The sequence below is a fragment of the Taeniopygia guttata genome, chromosome 18 (genome assembly GCF_048771995.1).
Source record: "Taeniopygia guttata chromosome 18, bTaeGut7.mat, whole genome shotgun sequence".
NCBI lineage: Eukaryota > Metazoa > Chordata > Aves > Passeriformes > Estrildidae > Taeniopygia > Taeniopygia guttata.
Genome location: NC_133043.1, coordinates 7007910 through 7028282, shown reverse-complemented (window position 1 = coordinate 7028282; position 20373 = coordinate 7007910). Strand labels below are relative to the sequence as shown.

The 20373-nt window shown below is 39.6% G+C and overlaps 1 protein-coding gene across 2 annotated transcripts in view; it reads right to left on the bottom strand.

Annotated features, from left to right (window-relative positions):
- The window catches only part of OGFOD3 (2-oxoglutarate and iron dependent oxygenase domain containing 3), a 31471-nt gene that overhangs the window by 9426 nt on the left and 1672 nt on the right, over window positions 1–20373 (bottom strand). For both annotated transcript variants that reach the window (XM_030287387.4, XM_012578527.5), the window contains exons 3-8: window positions 20041–20116; window positions 19372–19414; window positions 16055–16119; window positions 15419–15475; window positions 13129–13282; window positions 6572–6695 (exon numbers count right to left, since the gene is read on the bottom strand). In XM_030287387.4, the coding sequence (XP_030143247.4) occupies window positions 6572–6695; window positions 13129–13282; window positions 15419–15475; window positions 16055–16119; window positions 19372–19414; window positions 20041–20116 (519 nt within the window). The remainder of the gene's footprint in view (window positions 1–6571; window positions 6696–13128; window positions 13283–15418; window positions 15476–16054; window positions 16120–19371; window positions 19415–20040; window positions 20117–20373) is intronic.

The window sequence follows — 20373 nt, the reverse complement described above, 5'->3', positions numbered from 1 at the left end:
AGCTGCATCTCAGCTGCTGAGTGACAGCCAGACAGGAGCGCTGCCAGGGAAAATGCACAACAGTTGTCTTCTCATCCTCGGCATCTGCTTAGGATTAATCACCAATCCATTCTCATGTAGAGTGTCCAAGAAACCCCATCATATCATTAGGTAAATAGGCTGATAATAATGTTTTCTGCAAGCACACAACAAAACTTAGTTAACTAATTCAATTACTTATTTAAAAATGTTGAATTGGGAGAATTTAAGTGCTGAAGCAAATCCCAGAAAAGGAACTTGGATTGACAATGTCTGCAAGTGCCCTGATCTGAGGTAAAGAAAACACCCCAGAAGAGAGGGCACAAGCTTCTCTGAACCATTTTGCTACATTTATGTCAAGCACAGAAGAATACAATTCAATTACATTTTTAAAAAAATGAATTAAATATTTTTAAAATAAATAAAAAATAAAACAAATTAATATTTTTTAAATTATAAATTTTTAAATAAATTTATTTTAAATAAATAAAATTAAATTATATTTTAAATAAAAGTTTATTTTTAAGCCTCAGGGCCTAAAAATAAAACCCCAAACAAAAAACTATCTGCAATGGGTATCAAATCCTAGTTACAAACTTATCCCATATTTAGTTAGTAGACAGAAATTTCTTACTGTTATCAATAAAATCACTGCTTCATATACTGATGTCTCCCACAGCCAGTTTGTAATTTGTAGTATTAATACCCTCAAAAAAAAAGTAGTTGCTTCTACTTTAAATTTAGAATGGCCTGGAAATCTTCCAGATTACAGTTTTTAAAGAAAATTAATGAACTTATTTCCTGCTAAAAGTACATGAACAGTTTTACATATCAACTGCTGGATTTTTATAATTCTTGCCTGCTTCTGTCCTACCAGCACAGTTGGTTGCTCAAAATCACAGCACCTTCCACTCTGTCTGAAGGTGTGCCAACCCTGGGGAGTATTTAGAAGTGAAAACTGAATATTTGCTCTCTCCATATCAATTATGAGTGTCCCCAAGGCCTTTTGGCTCCGTCTCTCCTCCCTGGAGCCAAGAGAAGGGCAGGGATATTTTCCAGTTCTGCAGCCAGTGCTGCCAGGTCTGTTCTGTTCCCCCTGCCACAGCAGCTGCACCAGGGCTCGGAATTTGACTCCTACAAAAAGTTCTCACTAAGAACAAAGTGTTGCAACTTTAATTAAACAACCTCAGCATCATTTGTCTGACTTTTCCTGACCTTGCCAAACATGGCATGTCCAGCAGAGCTCTGGTCAAATCACTTGGATGCCCAAGTTCTGGGATTTAGACTTCTGATAAGAAGGAATTCATCCTTACATTTAGTAAATCACTGAAGAAAAAGCACAAGGGTAAACCCTGTTGCTCAGTTATTCCAAAAACTGCCCTTAATGAGGCTTCATCAGAGCATCTGTGGCCTGTGACATTCACACACAGCTTAGGAACCAAGAAATCAACTCTCACTGCTGAACCACAGAGCTGAACCTACAGTTACTTTGGTATTTTGTTTTATTTCATCTGTTACATTACCTGAATTTCATGAGTAACTCCTTGAAGCTCATTTTTCCACTGCTTTCTGCCTTCAGCTTTCCTGCATATTTTCTTGACCAGTATCAACTCAAATTTATGAAATATCAGGCTGCAGATGCATTAGATAAAGGCACAAACAGGACATGTGGTCATTTATAAACAAATTTTCATGGCAGGGGAAAGCCTCAGAGGCCAATTCTGAATATGGCAATGCTTCACAATTCTCTGTGCAGCACTAACACAGGACAAGTCTTCCCCCAGCACTCCTCCCAGTGCTGCAGGAAATGTGAGGTGACCACTGCCACCCCTCCACGAGGCAGTGGATTTATCACAAGTCCCTCACAAAAACACCACAAATAACACCTGCACTCCCAGCTACTTACTGCTCCATTGCCAGTTTAAATAGTGTTTCATTTAATGCCATCATTAACCTGGCATCAAACACCATCAGAATACAAAATCTGACTGGAAGAAATTATTTGTCCACAGGTAACAAAACCAAAAGCAAGTTCTACTGAGAAATAATGATTTTCTGCCTTTTTGACACAACTGCAACAGATCCTCCCTTTCCTGCCACTCTTTGCAATCACCTCACCAGTCCCTGGCACAATTTGTGATGAGTTTTGCAAATCAGCAAGAACTGCTGTCCTCTGCATGACTGGTGCTTACTGCAGCTGCTATTGCTGCCTCCATTTGTTCCTCACCAGGACTGACAGCCACTTCTGTGGATTTTTTAGAAATTATTCTCAGCTTTCAGCTGATACTGATTTAACATCAAGATGTGCGCCAGTTTTTTAATGATTGGAGCAAAACTAAAGCTGGAATTGGCAGATTATCATGATCTAGACTGAATCTGGAGGATGTGGATTGAATAAAGAGAAAGATGAGACTGTCTGTATGGGGGGAAATTCCCAAATATAGCTTCAAATCAAATATTTTGCACTTCCAGAAACACCAAGTGAGAATACACTGAGTTTGAGATTAAAGAGTCACATTGCACTCTCCAGTGTACAGAATTCATTTTTGCCCCACAGATTAGTTTCTTCCAGAAACACACAGAAGTAATTGTGACCTTTCCTACTGCCTTTGTATAAAAAATTACTTGTATGAAGAACAAATCACCTTGTAAGCTGAAAATAAGTGCAGCAAAGCTGACCTTCAAACCAAGAAATGCACATGCAAACAAAGAACACAGAACCAGTGCTGGGATTTTATTCCAACAGCAGTTTCATCTACACTTTATGATCAAGGGAAGTCTGGGACCTGCCTAATATTGCCAGACCCCAAATTCACACAAGACCCTGCAAAATAATGAAATTCTAAATATGAAATTTTAAAATATGAAACTTTATACACTGACAAGTTTAGCAGCAGAAGTTCCAATTTTGTGACTGAAAAAGGAAAGCCTTAATGTTTGCCATTTATTCTTATTCCTCATGTCTTGCAGATTACTAAAACAAGTCTCAGACCAGCAAGGAGAGTTAATATTGAAAGGGCTTAGTTTTGAAGGGCCTAATTTTAAAAATGCTGCTCTGTTTCTTACAGTCTCTCAAACAGCCAATCCTGGTGCAAAGGGATGGAAAAAAATCCCAGTATGACAATTTTGAAAACAAAATGTCCATATATATTTAAAAGGAACAGATACTACTTTAGATCTATTTCTTTGTCACAAAAAGTTATTTTCAGAGCTGTATATCCTTTGGCACTAAGAATTTTCTTCCTCATGGTACAGTGAGTTTCTTGTGGCAGAGAGAGGTCCTGACTGAAGTCAAAAGACACATATTCACTTCTGCAGCCCAGCAGAGCACAAGAAAGATGTGTTCCTTCATGCCATGTCTGGTTATGAATCAGCCAAAGGTCTGTACACTTGAACTGGTGCTGACTTGTTCATTTCTGTTAAAAAAAATAATCTCAAGAGCCTCAATGTTAATAAATTACAATTCCTTCGTAAAGCTAACGTTTGCTAACAACCAAACTAGGGGATGTTAAAGATCATCCTATAAATTAGAGAGTTGTTCAGTCAACTATGTGACAGTCAGGACTTAGAGACTCCTTAGATAATCTGCAAGTGATATACACTGAGGGAAGTGAAAAACATTTTAATTTAGGCTCCACTCCTGGCAGAACAGTTCTCCCTGTGCCCTGCTGCCTAGCTGACACTGATCCTCACCAGTGCAGTGCTGCAAATGCATCTGCAGCAGCAGTGGGACTTGCCCAAGCAGCACTTTCAAACACAGGACATCCCACAATGGTTTAATTGCTTTTTCTTGTATTTCCAATCACTGCTATTCTGCTCTGCTGCATCACTAACAATGCCTTTCTGCTCCCCATTGACACTTGAACAAATTGCTGCTCACAGGAAAAGAAACCTGCTCATTTTGGCACACAGAATCAGGTCCCCAAAAATGCAGGCTAAGTGTGAGAAAAGTACCAGGTTTTAGGACTGCAGTGGCATTAGCAATACAGAAAAGAAAATTAGTTGTCAAGCATGAAAACTGAACCAGTGATTATGACAGTCATCCCTAGAAAAGCCTGGAGCTCCTAAATGAGAAGCATGAAAGCTCATCCACATGTGGTTTTAAAAGTTGAGTTGGAGTTACAAGAGAAGCACAAAGGATCAAAAGAAGCACAAAACAAAACAAACAAAGAAAAGCCAGAAAGACAGAAGGAGAGAAAAAACATTGCAGAGGAACATTATGAACATGAAAAATACATCAGCTTGTACCAGCAACAGAAAACAGCCTGGGGTCATTCCTTCACAAAAAGTATTTTATCAGGAAAAGGGAAAATAAGTGCAAATGCCTTCACACTGTGCTTCACCTCTCAAGCTTTTCTCCTTTGCTCACAGGATGGCAGTGGGGATTGTGCACCAGAGGCTGTGACACAATCACAGCACCCCTGACAACTGTGGTAGTAGAGTTGTGTTAGAAAAGTGTAATTAATTTTCTCTTGTGTCCATGAAGGATGTTTGTGCTATTGCTGAGTGCATTATTTTGTTTCAGAAGGGGAGTCCTGTGGCACACACTGCCCATACAAGCCCTGGCAGAGGGAACAGCCAAAAAGAAAATTATGTAATTCATCAGCTTCCCCTTCTTCTCCCAAAACCACATCAAGAGCAAAGTCCTTGCAGCAGAAAACCTGAAAATTAATGGATGGGGCTGAATGGAAGCAATTTCACAGTTACAGACTTTTGGAAATTAAGTCAGGAGCATGCTGCATACTGCAGCCAGGCTGAGTGCCCCTGCACTGAGGAGACAGCTTTCCTCACATTCCTAGAATTCAGCTGTGATTTCTACAGCTATAAAGATGTAGTAATCTTTGAATTGCATCTGAAAAATAGTTGAATGTGTTCCATTTCAAAATACTGGCAGCAGCATTTTGCAGAAGATGAAGCATTCAGTTTAGGGTTTATTTCCAATCATAAGGGACAAAATAATCAAACATACAGTTCTTGACAGCAAACCCAGGTTATCTCAGAGTTTATCTAAACCAGCATCACTGCAGGTGAGTGGATCACTATGATCCAGAATTCAAAGAACACCCATCCCAATTTGCAGGCAGCAATAGCCTGAAGTCAGTTCTGCTTGGGTTAACAACTGCCAGCAGACAATTACTGAGGCTCTTTAAATGAGCAAATTTCCATCTTTTCTGTCTTGGAAAAAAAAAAGACAGAACATAGCAGGAATATCAAGTTGTCCTTTCTTGCTTTTTCCCTGCAGCAGTGTGGCTGATCTTGCATTATGAAAGGTAACACTGCTGGAAGCTCAGCACTCACCTGCCAGACAGATGAGTTGAGGCTGAGCTTGTGGCAATCAATCACCTTCACACCCACCCTCAGCCATTACAGGGTATCAAGCCTCACCTTGAGCAGCAAAGGAATTGCAGGCCAGTCTACAATAAATTGCTTTAATTTGGATTTGCTGCAGTGGCACTTAGTTCTGCTCTTGCTGCACAGTTGTCAGACTAAGCTCTTTTTTGACTCAGAGATGGGGCAACTCAGAGGTGTTCTATTTTCACTCTCATTAGAAAGGTGAGACAATACAGATGTTGTAATTCACACCATCACAATCAGAAGCAAACTAATTCGTAATTATAATCTACTATAAGCATTTCTTGGCCTATCGGCTTTAGCCACACTATGTTGTAAATGTCTTAAAGCTAAGCATCTAAAATTATCACTATTATTATTTTCCACACACAGTGCTAAGCTGTCAGAACTGGCCACCTCTTCTAAGCCCTACAACTTTCCAGGAAATCACTTTTTGTGGCTTAACACCAGCTCTTACAAACTGTGGCTGTATTTTAACCTGTTTTAATCTTCAATTTTGATGTCATCAATCTGAACACAGAATGCTACACAACCTTGTCCTAGATTGCAAGGCAAGATGTGTTCTATTCGCCATCTGTTAGAGGTGTGGCAGTTATTTTTCTCTTAACTGGGCAGTTTTCTTTATCTTTTCCACAAACCAATTCTCCCTCTGGGGAGACATCTGCTGATAATGGACTATTTCATGTCAATGGGACTGATAAAAGTTGCAGCATCCCATTGTGAAAAGCTCTGCCCAGGGGGAGCAGCCAAGCATGCCTACCTGGATATAATCTGAGTTTTTGGGACAGTAGCCTCAGCTTTTCCACTGGATTCCCAGAGGAACAGCTGGGTTCTTCCACTGCACCTTCAGAGAAGAGTACACCCTTCTGCAGGATCGCTGCTCCAACAGAACCACATCTGCCACTCCAGGAGAACTGCAGCCATTCCAATTTGGACCAACACCATTACCAACACAGTGTCAAGGTTGTATTCTGACTCTGTCCATGGTTTTTCTTTTCAATTATTGCATGTATTTTAGGTTGGTTTTTTTTTTTCCTTTTCCTAATAAACTGTATTTCTGACTTGGAGTTTCTCACTGGTTTTGCTTTCAAATCAGAACACACCCCACATTACTCCTGCTGACACAAAACACAGTCCCACATCCCCTGCCAGCCCAGAAAAATCAATAAAAGGCACAACCTGCAGCCAAGCTGGCTTGTACCTGCTCGGGGCTCCACTGTCTTGTTGGAATCTGCATCCATGAACACGAACCGTCCGCCCCCAAAGTCCTTGGAGTAGTCAGAGAGATAGAGCAGGGAAGTGTAGTCAAAAGAGCCATAAGTCACCTGTGGGGGAAGCCAAAATTACCAAAATGTACCAAATTCTTGATCTCATCCCTGCAGAGCATGGCTAATTGAGCAGATGATCTGGTGAGTTTTTCTGATTTTCACTTTTTCATGCATTTAATAAAGGGGCCTTTGAAAACCAAAACCACCATTTTTATTAGTCTATTCTTTTGTATTTACACACACACAACAAGACTAGCATGCCATGTTTATTAGTTCTATTGTTACAGTTTCCATCATTAGAGAAGTGATTGATTGATTTCTATCATCCAAGAGCAAAAAACAATGTAGTGTCAGAGTGCATTGTATCAAAAAGACAGGATTTATACTATTCCAAGATAAAATTTCACCAGGAGGTCAATAAGCAGAAGAACAGCCCTTGATTAATGATTCCCACCCATGATCTAATCTTGGGTATAAGGTTTCTGGATACCTCACTGCTATCCTTTCATCAGCTACCACACAGGACATTAATGGTACAAGTAAATCAGAACTTCCAAGTAAATACACATTTGTTGGAGGATCTTCTACTCTTTTCCATACAGGTTTTGTTTAAAACCATTCAAACTGAATTTTTGAAGTCTCTGCTTCTTCTCAGCCTACAGACCAAACATCCCACTTTTAAGTAAAGCAAGGTGATTTTTTCCTTCCTTTTAAAGCATTATTTTTGGTCAATACGTGGAGTTGGAGAAAATAAATACTACAAACTGAGAGTGAAGCTATCTAAATATTTAACATTGAGTTTAGCTGATTCTGGAAATATTTCCCTTCCTTTCTACATGTCACCAGCAATTAAAAAAAAATACTTGATATCAATGTCTGTGTTCTCCAATGTCTTTGTTTATCTCAACTCAGAAGTTCAGCATCACACTGTCAAGCAGTGAAATGTGCAGCACAGTAGCACTGTATAAATACACAAAATTTGCAGAGTGTTTTGACTGACCTGGTGACTGTTAGAGGTAGGTGCTACTTCCAAACTTAGAAGTTTTCTAAATATTTTCAGTCATGTTTCAAGTTATACTCATTAGTGCCAGTTAAATTTTGGCTCAGGAGCAGTGGTACACATTTTTCTGTAAGGGCAGGACCAGAGAGAACATAACAGCAGATGGAATAGGAAGACATTTCAATTCATACTCATGTTATTATTTTGACCATAAGGGCTCAAAGGAAAAAAGCCAAACCACAAAAATGAGAGAAATATTACAGTGATGCCCTTCCTCCCATATTTTCCCAAACCCTGGTAGCAATACAAGGCAATAAATGGGAATTAATGAGCAAGTGCTAGTACAGCACCTCAAACCAGCCACTCCACAGCCCTTCTCATGCAAATCAGCTTTGCAAAGCTATTTTCCACTTCACTGACTTGGTGATAAAAACTTCCAATCGATTTAAGGAAGTCTCCAGCCACTGGAGAAGTTCATTCAACTCATACTTGCAAGTTTAATGCATTAGAACTGTTTTTACCAACTCTTCAGTGGAGCAGCACTCTTGGCTCCCTCAGTGCACTCTCCCTCCTCTCCAAGGTGGTTTTACCAATTCTAAACTTTTAAGAACTAACTACCAACCATTTTAGCTTAACCAAACACACCTGATTTCTAGAGATGACTAAGCTGGGGAATGAAGTGTGGGAAAATGGCTTTTCTCTTCCTGTCCTTATTAATTACTCACCCTCAGAAAGGAGCCAGGCCTGAGAAATGCAGCACTATGGAAAGCAGGCGCTAAATTAAACTCAGTTATTTATAATGCTAGAAGTACCCCCATGTATATCAAATATATTTGTTACCCTGGTAATGATTTCCAGTACCAGACAGATTAATAATTGAACCAAAAGATCAAACTATGTGAGAAAAGGTGTCATTAAAAGCCACACAGCTACAAATCAAATTTCTACAGATCCTTGTAAACAACTCAAGAGAAAAAACGCAGGTATTTACATTCAGCCTGCTATGCCATATGGTTAGTGTGCTCCTTTTGAACACTCCTTACCCAAAAAGTCAAACACAGATAATATTTAATGGTAGATGCTCATTCTTATAAATAGAATTAATTGCCAGAATTAGCCAGCCCCATTTTGCACTGGGTTTTTTGAGGGACACATCTCTATGCAGCTAAACAGTTGTAGGACCATGCAAGAGGTCTGCAGTTACTGAGGATATTTAGGACAGCACTCTCTGCTATCCAGTGCAGAAGAAAATTCACTTTGCAATCAGCATTGGTCTAGCATGCAGAAAAAAGTCAAAACTTTTTTTTTCCTGTAAGCCTTTACCTAATTCTGTGTAGGTAAGCACCAGAACAGCCTTGACAGCTACTTCCAGTGTGCTGTTTATTGGCAGTGTCTATTAGCAGACAATAAAAGAGCAAAGAGCACATCTCTGAACTGCAAGGGGCTGTAGGTGAGCTGAGGTGATGGCTTTGAGCAGAAATGAGAATCAGCCTCCTGAATTTTCAGAGATTATGCTGTCCCAGGGCAGAAATGGGATCTTTTGGTGTGTTTTATTAAAAGGAGAAGAAGAAAAGGGTGCAAAGTCTGCTAGAGGAGACAGCAGCTGCTCTCAGTGACAAACTCAGCAGGCAGAGAGGGCTGCAGGTTCAGGGGAGGGCTGGGGACATGGAGAACACATTGCAGGTGAGGAGAATTAAAGGTTTGGCTTTTTCAGCTCAGAGAAACAAAAGCTGAAAAGGGATATAGTTCTTACCTATGAATACATGGAGGTGGGAGGATGTAGAACTGGGAGGAGGAACAAAAATAGCTATAAACTGATCATGGACATGTTTAGGCTAAAAAAAACCAGAACCACTTTTGGGAAATGTGCACTGAAGTGCTGGACTAGCTCTGATAGAAGAAATTCAAGGAAAACAAACCCAAAACCATCTTAAGGCAGAGCCTGACAATTCTGTGAAGGATGAGAGGATCTGTGCTCAGGCAGGGCACTGCACAAGTCTCCAAGTCCCACACTGCTTCCAGAGAATGTTCAGCTCTGACAGTGTGAAGTGTGTAACAGCAACTCCATTATAAGTCAGGTATTTGCCATTTGGAAGCCTCAGGTCCAAACAAACTCCATCCACGATGAAACTCCACATCTTAAAACAACACTCTCTTCATTTGACTTAGAGTCTTATAAATTCAACAAGATTAAATCAGTCATTTGGGTGATTTCAGGGTTTCCATTCCTATGTAACTACAAACCAAGGAAATTTTAGGAGGAATAAAAACAAAGCCTCAGATAAACACAATAAATCTGTACTACTCCATTATGCTGTTAGAAGTCTTCAGGGAAATTCAGATTGAGAAATCTAATTGCAGTAGACTCAGCAACATCCGGAAAAAGGAAAAAGAGGGGTTGTCTTAGGTTCCAAGAAGCCACATCTTTTTAACAACAAAGTTACTCTGAAACAGAAAATACAGTGAAGTCTTTCTGCTAAAGCTTCATTTTACCTTTCTTCTGGAAGGAGGCAAGGAAAAAATCATGAAGTCTTCTAGGAACAACCTTCACTGTTAAATTATGCAGAAATACCTAAAGTGCCTTATTCTGTTCCAAGGGGAAAGCGTAAATAATGATCCAACAAAAAAGCATCTGACAAACTAGCAAGTTTTATTGATCTTTCTTCAGCTTCCCAGCATTCACACTTGCTTTGGAGGCCACATAAGAAGTCTACTACTCTTTTCTGGGAAGAACTTCTTACCTCAGATCAATAGAAATGTATTTTTTTCCCTCCTTTCAAAAGTAGAAAAGTTTGCTGGAGGAAGAGAAATACAAGCCAGGCTGACTGCATTGCAGGCAACCTGGGAAGCTGCACAACTTCTTCCTATTTAGTCTCTCTCAGACTATTTATGATTCTGAAAAAGGTGTTTGGCAACTGCCCCAACTGGGATAATTCTCTTCACAGACCCAGAATTATTTAGGTTGTGTAGAAGATCTCCAAGATCACTGACTCCAACCACTGTCAGAAGTCAGACAACCCAATTATTCAGTATAGAACACCACTGAGGTCTAGATTATGCATTCCAAGTCTAAGAGAGCTTAGACTTTTCCTGCTTGTTTTGTTTTTCTTCTGAAGTTGGAGATGGGTTAGAAAAAGCCAAGGCAAATCAATTGATGTATCTGCTCCCTGAACAGACAGCCTGCAAGATAAATAAAACATGGACAAAAGAGAAGGATAAAAATCAGGAAAACATTCAGCCTGCTGTCCATCATGTTCAGGCATTCTCAGCATGACAGGAGAGAAAAGCAGCTTCCACAAATTCTCTTAATGTAAACTTATTTGCATGTAAATGACAAAATAACTTGTACATTATAGGAGATATGTAGGTGGAAACACTTAATTGAAAGGTTATCCAACCACCTTATTCATTTCCCAATGCAAAACACATGCAGAGAAGACTAAAGAGAATACTGGCAAGCAGGGCTTGGGCAGACACAAATCTCATTATAGTAATAAATCAGAGTCTGGAATTCTAAAATAGGCTTTTTTTGGGGCTGAAATAAAAGAGTGGAGAAAATAGGCATAAGCTGTTGAAATATACTGCTTTTCCCATCCTCGTGGCAGTCAAACCTGATTCTCTGAAAAATCTGGAAAAACTGTAAGGAACCAATAAATTCACTGCACTTCACACAAGCAGAATTACCCATTTTCTTCTTCCCAAGGATCTCTTGGAATTCGTTGGAGCCCTGGATGCTGAGAATTTTAAACTTTCTGTGCTGAAAGGCACAGACCTACGAGAGAACACTGCATTTGATCTGAGGCTGTGGAGAAGTCTTCCAAAATTGATTAATAGCACTGGGATTACGAGTGTGGCGTTGATTAGAAGTGTGTAACATCACAGGCTAGAAAACCTAGAGTTTGGGGTTTTAGGATATAGTAATAAATACGAGGCAAGATGGAGGTTTTAGGGTGTAGACGGGTTGTTCTTCTTCACCTTCTTCATTTTTCATGTGTTTGGGTGATGTTTTGTAATTGGACAGAAAAATTTGCACTGCAGGCTTTGAGGGAGCAGTTATTGGGTTAAAAGTGAAAATAACTGAGGTGTAATTTCTTAATTGGATAGTTTAGCCTTAAAAGGCCTTGTAACAAGAGATAGTTGTGTGCTAATGAAAGGCTGCAGAAGTCATGGCTGTGAGGCTGTAACAGATAAGAAATGATAAACACCTGAGTCTGAATGTGAACTATCCTCTCAAGTGCCTTCAATCCCAACCCTGAGAGAAGTAGAAAAAGAAGCAGAGAACCCACAGGAATTGAGCATAACATGATGGAATTTCTGTGAACCCCACCAGCACAATTTGCTCCCTACAGTCATCTCCTATGAACACAAATCAAATGTGGACCTCAAAATCATCCCCCCACCACTTCTGCCCCAGAGCCATTCCTATTCACTGGTTACATCACAGCTTTTCAAACCAGAGGCACCCAAAACCTGGCAGATTCCACCCTACAGGACCTTCTGCTTCCAAATATAAGCTGTGTCATCACTACCACCACATTTTCTAAGTTTAAGCTGCTTCTGCCCACATGAACAAGGAACTCACACCAATGTGACCAACAAAAGACACTGCCCTCAGACTGGCTTTTTCCAGGAAATACTTTCAGGCAAGAAATATTTCTGTTTGATTTTTTCATGTTTCAGGTAATAGACTTCAAGGTACACTGGCCACTTATTGACTCAAGCCCTAAGGAATAACTTGGATTTTGCTGGGATTATTTTATTTGGTTCCATTTTGGCTAATCCATGACTTCAGGCTTTATAAATCCTGAAGGCATGAAACATGGGTATTGTGGAGGTGTTTTTTTGCTTGTTTGGCTTTTTTTTTTTGGTGTGTTGTGGGTTTTTTTCTTTGATTTTTCCATTGTTTGCATTCTGCTGTTCTGCACAGAATGCTTGAACTCAGTGAAACTCAGAAATAAACTCAATACCAAATCATTTAAGTCCACTGAGAAATGCCAAGTATTAAGCTATAAGCCTAGACATAAGACTGTGCAGTTAAAAGGATCAAAACACCAAGTAATTGAAAGAGGATACCAGGTACCATATCTCCCCATTGAAACACAAAAAGCTTCAATTCACATACAGCTGAAATACAAATATTAAGCCTTTTTGAAGAGCCTTAGATCAATAACAACAGTGACCAACTGACCACTGTGAAACAGGTCCTAGATCTGGCTGAAAGAACAATTCAGGTCATTTTAATCAGTTTCTGACAAGAGATTCCTGAGTAGCCATTCTCATAGTTTACTAATTCTAGCAAAACTAAATTAGAGAAAATAAAATAGAATGGGATGCAATAGCCTGTGTTTCTAAACTCACTTATCTCCTATTAGGTTCAACCCCTGAAGTTTTCAAATCTGTTTGATGGGTGGTTTAAATGCAAAATGACTTCAAGGTGATTTAATAATAACAACAGGAGATGTTTGCATCCCATCTCAGCCCCCTCCTCACCTTGTCCACGTGTGGGTGCCAGTACTCATCGTGTGTTGTCTTGGCTCCTGTGCTGTTCATCCTGGAGAAGAACGTTGGCTTGGTCAGGTACATGGCAGAAGAGCTGATCCCAAAGACCTGAGCAATCCTCTGCTGGATTCTCTGCCTCACATCCCTGCAAAAAACAGCCAGGGCTCAGTCAGTGACACCTCCCTCCTTCAGGCACTCACTGCTTCTTCCTCAGCTGAGAAACATGGGGTTTGCTTCTCTGGCTTCTTTTTTTAATTGTCAGAATATCAAGGAATAGAAACTATGTCTCCTGTGGCCTAGGTTTGAAATTTCTGTCTGTTTTCCTGAATAATAAACATAAACACATATTTTGTATTAGGAGGGGAAAGAGAGGGGGAAAAGAGAGGCGGGGGAAAGAAAGAGAGAGGGAAAAGAAAGAGAGAGAGGGGCTCAGGATGCCTTCTCAGATTCGTTATTGTTGCAATCAGTAATACTGAGACATTAATTACATTCAGTTATTTCTCTCAAGAGTGTATTTTTAAAGTGACCTAGGTAGGTAAGGCAAAGTAATCAAGATAAATGCTCCCAAAAATAGCATAAAATCATTCATGAAGGCCATAAAGTACTATAGTCCATGCTAAAGCACTGCCATTAATAGGAACAGAAGCATTTAATAATATATTTTGTATTAGCTTCTTATCCAGTAGATTGAAACATCCCCTATACTGACATGAAATCCCAATGGAATATTGACATTCCATAGCAGCTGTCTCATCTCACAGCATGAAGTTATAAAATTATTGAAAAATTGAATGCTTCTGTTCATGTGAAACAGAAATTATCCAAAGTTCAATAATAATCAAGGAACCATCTAAGTTTTGCAATATTGGGATCAGAAGTAAAAACATTTTAAAGAAGTTCATCTATAATGACAATGACATCTAAAAACAGCTGTTAAATAGAAATAAGCTTGAAGTGATTAATATTTTAGGATTATATTAATTACTATTTTAATAAAACTAATAAACTCATTTGGCTACTTAACATTCCTTCCACCACTAGAGGGAGGTCAGATTCCTTCACACAGGCAAAAAAAAAAAAAAAAAAAAGACCAAAGGGAAAAAAAAATAGTTCAAATATTCAAATCAGGGACATTTCAAATTTTGAGAAACCAAGTGAAATGCATAACCAAAGAATTCTTGTGTCTAGTCAACAAAGAATGCTTGTTCCTAAACTCTGGCCACACACCTTCCCAGCCACATGGAACTCGTTAGCTTTGTTGTGTTTGTTAAGTGCATGAGCAGGGCTGCAGGAAAGCTGAGAGCATCAGATGCCAGAGCTGCTCCATTATAGAGTTATTTCATTCTCTGGCTGCTTCTCCAGCCAGAACATGAGTCATCTCAAGTCCTTCCACTTCCTGCTTTACCATTTTTAATGTTTTGCTGCACTCTGCCTCAAAAAACCCAAAGTTCCTGATGTAATAATAGCCCAGGATTGTGTCTATCAACTCACACAACCCCTTGGATAATGTGTGAAAGAGGAGGAAATGAGGACTTTCCATCCCAAATCCCCACAGAGCTCACAGGAACAGCTTTTCTTGCTGGAAGGAAGGAAATGTGTGGTGCTGCCATCACCCTAAATACATTCACACCATAAAACTTGTGGTAAGCACATTTCTCTCCCTCTCTCAGGATTTTTCATAGAGGTGCACAGAGAGAAATGAAAGAAAACAATTTTTATTTTTGCTTTTTGGTTTTTTTATGTGGAATGTGTTTAGAGAATTGTTTACTTACAGTTCAAGTGTTTAATTAGATTTTGGTGAGGATTGTTTGAGCCTGATGGCCAATCCAATCCACCTGTGGCTGGACTCTCGAGAGAGGGTCACGAGTTGAGAAGGAGTGATAAATAGAGTCAGAGAAAGTAGTATGTAGTTTTAGTATCTTCCTTTTATATAGTATATTAATGTATTTTAACATAGTTACAATAAAAAAATAATTCAGCCTTCTGAATTGAATCAGACATTATAATTTCTTCCCATTGGGTTCACCTACATTTACAATAAAAACTGTCCTGGTGTGGCTGATGCAGCTCAAAGCAGCTGATGTTGTTTATCAGTCACCAGAAAATCCTTTTACTTCTCTTCCTCGAGTCATATTAGTTCTCAGATATTGGAATTTTGAGCTGCAAAATCCAGTGTATGAATGCAAAAGGCAATCCCCTCCCAGTCTGCACTCCACAAAAAACTCAAAACTATAAAACATTCTGGTTTGTGGTTCTTTCAGCAGTTATTGAAAATCTTTACCGGTATAATGCAAAATCGTCTTCTGTGAAGATGTCTTGAATTTTGTCCCCAAAGTACCTGAAAAATTAAATGACAGTCTAAAAGAGGAGTTGCTGAATCATACTGAACAATAAGAAAACACCTCCTTACCCCCACCCATGCTTTATCCACAATCAAAAAGTGAGAACACAACACCAAAAAAAAAAAAAAAATCTTAAAAATGCTTTTGAGCATGATGTCCAAAAGTAATGCTAAAAGATCAAATGTTAAAAGATTAAAGGATTGAAATGCTGTAACTGGTAATGGCATTCCTCAGGCATTAAAAAATTCCCCTCCCACAACATGAAATAAACACATGTTTTTAAGGGTTCAGGCTATTTGATTTCTTCCATTGCTGAATAAACTAAACTATAAGTGTGAAAAAATACTCTGATTAACCAGTGCAAGAACATAAAAATAAAGGTAATGGCAGCTTTCCAAGTGCCCAGTTCAACAGAAGACCCATTTTCATGCCAGGAAAGCTCTTTAACTGGTCATGGACACTGTGGTGGATCCAGCCAAGCTCCAAAATTTCTCATCACTAATCCCAGCCCAGGGGCTGGAGACACTGGGGAAGGCAGAGGGCAGGGAAGGCAGGAAGCCACAGCCTCAGTTTACCTGTACAGATTAACAAAATGCTTCCCCAGGGAAAGAGCTCCAGAGTGCAAGTCCAAAATTGATGCCTGGAAAAGGAAACAAAGGAAAAATGAGCATGAAAAGGCTTTAGCATTATTTAACTATGACCTTTAATAACTGTCCCAGGTTGCCTCTCACTTTCCACAGCCTCCCAAGTAAAAGTAGCTTCCAGCCTTTGGGTTCACAATATAACATTTATTTTACAACTAAAAACCTCCCTCAGATCCCTGCAGAGATGCAGAGATTATTAAGGTATTATGAAATAAAAGCAGAGGGTTGCTATTTCTGAGACTCAGATGTGACAGGGAATTGCCAATCTCCCCCACCATGGGCTCAGGGTAAATTACTCTGCTCCAGGATCCCTTCTTGAAGACATTTCCCTTCCACATAAATTTTCCAGTATTTGTGTGCTCAAGTAGCAGCACTAATATTTATCTTGCCCTGCATTTGTTATTAAAACTTCTCCTTCACTATGAGATCCTGTATACTTCTTATATTTAATACAGACATTAAAAAATCTGTTTCGAAGTACAATTAGAATTCCAAGGCTTACTAGAGCCAAACTTTCTTTTCCTCAATTTCTAAGCTGCTGTAAAAGAAAACCACATAGTGACACGTTTTTTCAATAGGAAAATTCAATTAATTTCTTCATCCAATTCAAGCCAAACTCTTCTGCTGAGTTCCCAACAAGCTGCAGAGATTAGTATTCAGATTTGCCAGAAGAGAGGATTCTAAGATGTTTCTCTAAACTGAATAAAGTACACTTTTGTATGTCCCTTGCTGTCCACGAAGTACATTTGTTCTGCACCAGTTCTAAAGTATTTAAAAATAGAACTGTCTAATAGAAGTCTTTTTGTTATTTACACTGGAAATATCAAGGAGCACCAGTTAATTAACCTGACTGGCACTGAAGTAATGACATCTCTGATGTACAATATCTGGGCACTCATCCTGGAATTTGCCATTGTTCTGATGGAGCACAGAGCATTCACATCATTGTAACAAAATCCCAGCAGAAATATCACTGGTGACAGGGGAACACACTCATCACAGTCCCTTAGAAAATCTCTGCAGCCTCAATTGCCCTGTGCAGGGGAACCCCACTAACTCTTATTACAAGAGATAATAACAACTTTTTTTAACAAACCTACACAAATAACCTTATTTACTCCTTGAAAAATACATGGAGTAACAAGTTACTGGAGCGGACACAGCATGATCTTTTCAGATCTGCCCTTCCCACTGTTCTCCAAAAGCTTCAGAGGACTGTTAAGGAAATAAGTAATCTCACTCATGCAAGAGCAGCTCTTGTATGAGGCTTTACTCAAGCTTCAGAAGCAAAATACTTTCATCTATTTGTTTCTGGTTCTGCACAAAAATCTAAACCACAGCTAAAAGAAGTAAAACTGCTCCTGTGAAGTCTCAAAGATATTTTTGTGACCATATTAAGTAGATTATAAGAAGTAGCACAACACAGCTGAGAAGATAAACTTAATTTAAATTGATCAGTTTAATTTAAATTGCCTTTCTAACACTTTCCACATGCTTCTCTTACACATTTCTTCTCACTCCCCCAGCTCCAGATGATTACAGTTCAGAAGATCCAAATAATGAAATGAATCAATAAAAGACAAACCCCTAAAATTGTAGTTATGCATAGCTGAGAAGTCAATAGCTACAAGACAAAGCCTAGAAAAGCCAGATGAAGGATGAAGGCAGCCCTGGCACAGGTGCCCAGAGCAGCTGGGGCTGCCCCTGGATCCCTGGCAGTGCCCAAGGCCAGGCTGGACACTGGGGCTGGAGCAGCCTGGGACAGTGGGAGGTGTCCCTGCCATGGCAGGGGTGGCACTGGGTGGGATTTAAGGTCCTTCTCAACCCAAACCGTTCTATGACTCTCACAGTTTCCCAGAACCACTGCTCAGCTCTTGTTTCAAACATCTTTCCGTTTTTATCCATTATTTTGGTTAAGTGCTCAATACAACATTACACTTTCTTCTTTCCTTTCCCTAAGGATTAAGAACTTCCTCACATTTACAAATGATGAGACATGTGAGAAGGCTTGGCTCAGAGCCCACACCTCTCCACAGACATCAGATTTTTAACAGATTTATTTCACTGCAGTGAGAGAGATGCAGCTTCCCCTCCCTCTCATTTACCCCTCCTTTAAAGACAAAAAGGGGGCAAAATGAAGCTTCCAAAATGACAGAGATGATGGATTTGTATTTGTGGATTTGTATTTGTCTGCCACTCTGGCTTGCTGTCCAACTAAGCCAGCCCTGTGCTTTGAGCAGCCAGTTCAGCTCCCCCTCTCATCTCTTCCCAGCTTTCTGTGCCTCAGTTTCCCCAGTTCCTGACCCCCAGCTGGACAACAGCTTCCTGTGGTTCTGCAGATCCAGCTCTGTGTGTTCCACCTTGCCATTCTCATTCCTCTTTGTGGGAGTGTAATGAAGAATCCCACGTGGCACCCAAAAACAGAGGAAAGCAAACCCAAGTGACAGACCCAGGAGCCACACTGGGGGTCCCAAAGGGCAGAGAAATCCAGGGAAAGGGGAAATTATGCAACCACAGAAGTGAAAAACATCCAGGGGATCCCAACAGAACTGAACACAGAATGTTAAATCTTTTAAACATATTGTTTGAGATGGGCAGTACTGCTTAAACATCTTGATTTATATTTTTTTACACATCAGCAATCACAAGGACAATATATTGTTATTTTTTTCATTGAAACTCTTCTTTTTTTTGCTAATATATGCCCTAATTCAGCAGAGGCCTAAAGGAGTGGCTGTGTTTACAAATACTCAAGAAAGAGTTCCTGTTCACACACAAAAACATTCTGAGAACAAAGATGAGGGAAAGAAATTAAAATACATGTGCTTGTTAAAGTGGGATTCTTTCAATTTAAAGAATATTATTCCAAGGGCTACTTAAGACATTACATGGATTTTTTGTCACTACACAAAGCCAATCTTTACAGGAGGCTGTGAACCACTGTAATTTACTTTCAGAAGACAAACTTTTGAAGTTCTGCTATAGCAACTGTTTCCAGATGAAGATAAAATCAGTTCAAGAGAGGTGCTAGAAATAATTAAATACAAGGAAAGGTATTCTGTATTGCAGAAGTCAGGAGTTACACTGCTAGCAGAAGTATTAATGACAAATAACTTTCCAAATAAATTATTTTCCAAGTCTGAACAGATGGAAAAAACCTCTACCTCCTCACCTCAGCCCCAAAAAAATGCATTTATAATCTTGCCTTGGCAGTAAAAGAACATAGAAAAGAACAGGACACTGCTCACCCCTCCATCAGATCCTCCCAAGGACAGTCCCCTCTCTGCTATTCTGTAGGCAAAACAATAATCTCAGATGAGAACTGGTGTGTGATTTCTTTGTCCTTTAATGTCCTTATATACAACATGTAACTCCTCAGAGAGTGGGATTTGATGCACCAGGTACAACCCAACTGAGTTAACAGCAGCTCCCATTTCCTGGAAACTGAACCTTCCAGCCTGACATGAAAATGAAGTATTTGTGTTGCAGAACTTTTCTGAGATCGCAGCTCCCTTCCAGAAATCCCAAAAATACCCTAAAAACAGTCCCTTCCCAAAAATACCCTAAAAACAGTCCCTTCCCAGAGGACTACTGCTAATCTGCTGGTGATTACCCAGACAGAGACACAGCTGCAATAAGGTCTACATTGTTTTGTTCTGCTTTTAAAGGCCAAATGGAGGCCAAGTGAAAATCCTTTAAAACTTAATTTATTTTCCTTTTTTTCTGTGAAGTGCTCATGCCCCTCAGAGCCAGGCAGATTCTGTGTGAAAGAACTGCCCCTACTACTGTAAAAATGGAAAATGGCTTTAGTAACAAAAATGTCATGTTTTAACCAGGCTAACCCACCCCACCCCTCAGACTGACACAATGCCATTAAAGTCAGTGCTTTTAAAAGTTCGAGCTAAAAGAAAAATTACCTACGAATTCTTTCAGCTTCTTCCCTTGTGATTACAGCATCTGTCACACCTCTTCCACACTTCCTAGGAGTGCAACCTGCAATACAAAGAGGAGCAAAAGAACCCATTGAAACCACTTCAGCCACCTGAAGGGCAGGTTTTTAAATGAGACTTTGCACAAAAGTCTCTCTTGAAGCACACAGCTTGGATATAGAAGTTTAAAAAAGTCTCCAAAAGTTTACTGCTAAGAAATCGTAGCAATAAATTTTAAAAGCTCTTGGGAATAACAAGTCAGCAACAGGAGCTTCAGGTGAAGAATATATGAAAGTTCTTATAAGTCTGGCTGACAACAAT